Raw genomic sequence first — 3,406 nt, forward strand, 5'->3', positions numbered from 1 at the left:
ATCAGAAAACACAACGACAAATCAGACAAACCAGAAAAGGTAGGTATAGTTTGAGACAACTGGACGAGACATCTGTCAATCAACGTATACAGGAAGAACCAGCCGAAGAACAGCAGAGTCGTGGTAGAAAGTTCGGAGATGGTATTAAAGTAGCTCAGTTTAAATGTATTGTATGAATTGCCCTTACTATAGAATAAAAAATACGGGGTGTCTATTTACATTTAGTTAAAAGTAGATGTAAATCATCAGCTCCAGTGGCGCAGATGGACAAGTGCGTGTCATTGGCTTTTTGACGCGATCGACCCGGGTTCAATCCCACCTTTTGCCAAACTTTTTTTCCCTCCCTTTTCAAATCTCGTATTAGCAATGGATTCTATTTACACTAAGTGAAAATAGCAGTATTTTTAGCAATATGCTATTCACACTAAGTGCAAATACCTATTTACACTATGTTAAAATAGCAGGATTTCTACTATCAAGTATACTACTTGTTGCAAATAGTGGCAATTATCTGCACTTCAGTATTGTAGTACATTATAAAACAGTATGCAATAATAACGTATTGAGTGTAAATTATAATTTTAATTTTAATTATTAAATGGATGCCACCTTATTGGTACAATAAAGCCCTCCCTACACCTACCCAAACCCTACCCGATACTTTATTTTCAACTTTTTGATTATTTCCTTAATTTTTATTGAAAATAAATGCCTTTACAATGTGATACGAGATTTGAAAAGGGAGAAAAAAAAAGTTAAAGGCGGGATCGAACCCGGGTCGATAGCGTTTTGTTTTTTAGACTTGCATTTGCGTTTGTAATTTGTTATTTTATTTTCAGAATTGTGATTTGCTCTGCACTTCTCGGCCACCGTAGTTTTAGCTTAAAGTTGAGGTAAGAAGTTAATAAACATTTTACAGTCAGTATTTGACTGTAATATTGAACAGATGTTGTATAGTTGTTCAGATACAACTGTATTGGTCCAGTGTGTCACCAAGGCACCAGGAGAGCCAATGATCACTTCTGCAGAAAACATGAAATCAAGGATAGGAGAACTAAATGTTAATTACTTTTTAACATTTAAAGGGACAGTCCACCAAAAAATGTAAATTCTGTCATCATTTAATTAATAATAATAATTCATTTTATTTATGGGCACCTTTCAAGACACTCAAGTACACCTTACAATAATAAAATACAGCTGAAGAAAAAAAAAATTGATGTACTCTCCCTCATGATTAATTTCTTCTGCAGATCATAAAAGAAGATCTTTTAAAGAATGTTGGAATACAAAATACAATGGAAGTCAGTGGGAACTGAAACTGTTACCAACATTCTTTGAAATATCTTCTTTTGTGTTCCGAAGAAGAAAGGCATACAGGTTTGGAATGACATGAGTGTGAGTAAATGATGACAGAATTGTCATTTTTGGGTGAACTATCCCTTTAACATATTTCATGTTATGCATCTTACCTGTTTATCCCTCTGGAGGAGGGGCATGTGAAGAGTGACACTTGTTTTTCTGTGAGAGAAACAGGTTCATTAATTCTTAATTTGCATAAGTCACTACTGCACTCATTTAGTCACAAGCTCGAAGCTGTTATTAACCTTATGGTGCAGACGGTAGTGAAGGGCTCGGTCTGAAAGCCATGGGTGTTTTAGGGACTGGGATGCACTCATTCTCCAACTGCACAAAAAATACATAAATAAATAAACATGCATCAAAACACAAACATACTGGTAACATTTCAGAATCAAAAAAGGAGGATTTGTCAAATTTAGCCAACTTTTGGGGACACACAAACCTTTTGCTCTTCACAAGCAGGCGTGAGATGAAGTCTTTGGCCTCCTCAGAGATGTCGGCAAATTCAGCCTCTTCAAAACTCCACTGACATGCCAGGATGTTATTTAGTGTCTCATTATCATCCTCACCCAGGAACGGAGACAAGCCACTGAGCCTACACACGCAAACACAAGTTTTACAAAATGCTCTCCTTTTGGTATTATGATTGTTCATTGATATCTATGGACTCACAGCATGTAAGTGATGACACCTAAACTCCACATATCAGTTGGGAATGAGACAAATTCATAGTTGATGACTTCAGGAGCCAGGAACTCAGGTGTACCAAAGTTCACCCCCAACTTTTCCCTAGGTTTATATCTGAAAGGAAGATGAAGAACAAATCGGCGTGAGAGAAACAGTAGATTCACGAAGACAGGCAGAAAGAAAGCAAGTGTAAACACAGACACAGAAACAAATACTAACCTCCTTGCGAGCCCAAAGTCAATTATCTTCACCTTGTTTGTTTGTCGACTGACACAGAGAATGTTTTCAGGCTGTTGACACAGTAAACACAGGGATTTCAAACTTCTTGTTCTTTTCATGAAGCTGTTAAAATGCATATTATTAACAAGAATGTGTTTGGCACCTTAAGGTCAAGGTGTAATATGTACATCTTGTGCATATGCTGAAGCCCTTCACTGATCTGTCTGATGAACAGCACTGTGTCCAACTCGGTCAGCTTGTAGTTCTCATCTATGATCCGGTCAAACAGCTCTCCGCCATCAACACTAGGGGGTACACAGGGAACACAAAATACACATAGCATGAATGAGATTTACTTAGTGAGAGAGGATGTCTGTGTGTGAAACTTCAGTGTGTTTGTGGATGTAACTTACTACTCCATCACTAGAATGATTTCATGTCGAGATTCAAAGGCGGTGTAGAGCTGGATCAGATTGGCATGGTTCAACTGGTTCATCACTTCAATCTCACACTTCACTACCTCCTGACAACACAAACGTGTATGAAAATCAATAATTCATTCCAATACATTTATAATAGTCTTAAAGCAGTGGTTCGAAGACCAGCGCTGTTATTAACCATAGACTAACTAAACTAAATTTTAATAAACGTAAAGCTGAAATAAAATACAATATTTATTTATTTATAATTAAAATTTGAACAACTAGACAATTAGATAATTAATTACTAAAAGTGAAATAACTTAAATAAATAGAAATATAAAAAAATAATAAAAATGACAAAAGCACATAACCACATTACTAAAACGTAAACTAAAATTAAAACTGAAAATACAAAAACAAAAGCTAATTCAAAATATTAATAAATACTATAATAATATATACATAATACTAAAATATCACTGTTGTGGGCCACCAAGTGTTCCATAAGTTGATTGGCTGATTTAAAAAAAAATGTGAAAACCACTACCTTAAAGTCATAGTAATTACATCTTAAAGGGGTCATATGATGTTGCTAAAAAGAACATTATTTTGTGTATTTGGTGTAATGAAATGTGTTTATGCGGTTTAAGGTTCAAAAAACACATTATTTTCCACATACTGTACATTATTGTTTCTCCTCTATGCCCCGCCTTTCT

General features: G+C 35.3%; 1 protein-coding gene across 1 annotated transcript in view; it reads right to left on the reverse strand.

Annotated features, from left to right (window-relative positions):
* Positions 1 to 880: 880 nt before the first annotated feature.
* Positions 881 to 3,406, reverse strand: part of LOC107711643 (myosin light chain kinase family member 4-like) — a 15,644-nt gene continuing 13,118 nt past the window's right edge. The window contains exons 7-14 of the mRNA XM_016516646.1: positions 2,682 to 2,791; positions 2,432 to 2,573; positions 2,269 to 2,339; positions 2,035 to 2,163; positions 1,805 to 1,957; positions 1,608 to 1,686; positions 1,473 to 1,521; positions 881 to 1,022 (exon numbers count right to left, since the gene is read on the reverse strand). Of these exons, the coding sequence (XP_016372132.1) occupies positions 1,477 to 1,521; positions 1,608 to 1,686; positions 1,805 to 1,957; positions 2,035 to 2,163; positions 2,269 to 2,339; positions 2,432 to 2,573; positions 2,682 to 2,791 (729 nt within the window). The 3' untranslated portion in view covers positions 881 to 1,022; positions 1,473 to 1,476. The remainder of the gene's footprint in view (positions 1,023 to 1,472; positions 1,522 to 1,607; positions 1,687 to 1,804; positions 1,958 to 2,034; positions 2,164 to 2,268; positions 2,340 to 2,431; positions 2,574 to 2,681; positions 2,792 to 3,406) is intronic.

The sequence above is a fragment of the Sinocyclocheilus rhinocerous genome, unplaced genomic scaffold (assembly GCF_001515625.1).
Source record: "Sinocyclocheilus rhinocerous isolate Xijiao unplaced genomic scaffold, SAMN03320098_v1.1 scaffold1169, whole genome shotgun sequence".
Lineage (NCBI taxonomy): Eukaryota > Metazoa > Chordata > Actinopteri > Cypriniformes > Cyprinidae > Sinocyclocheilus > Sinocyclocheilus rhinocerous.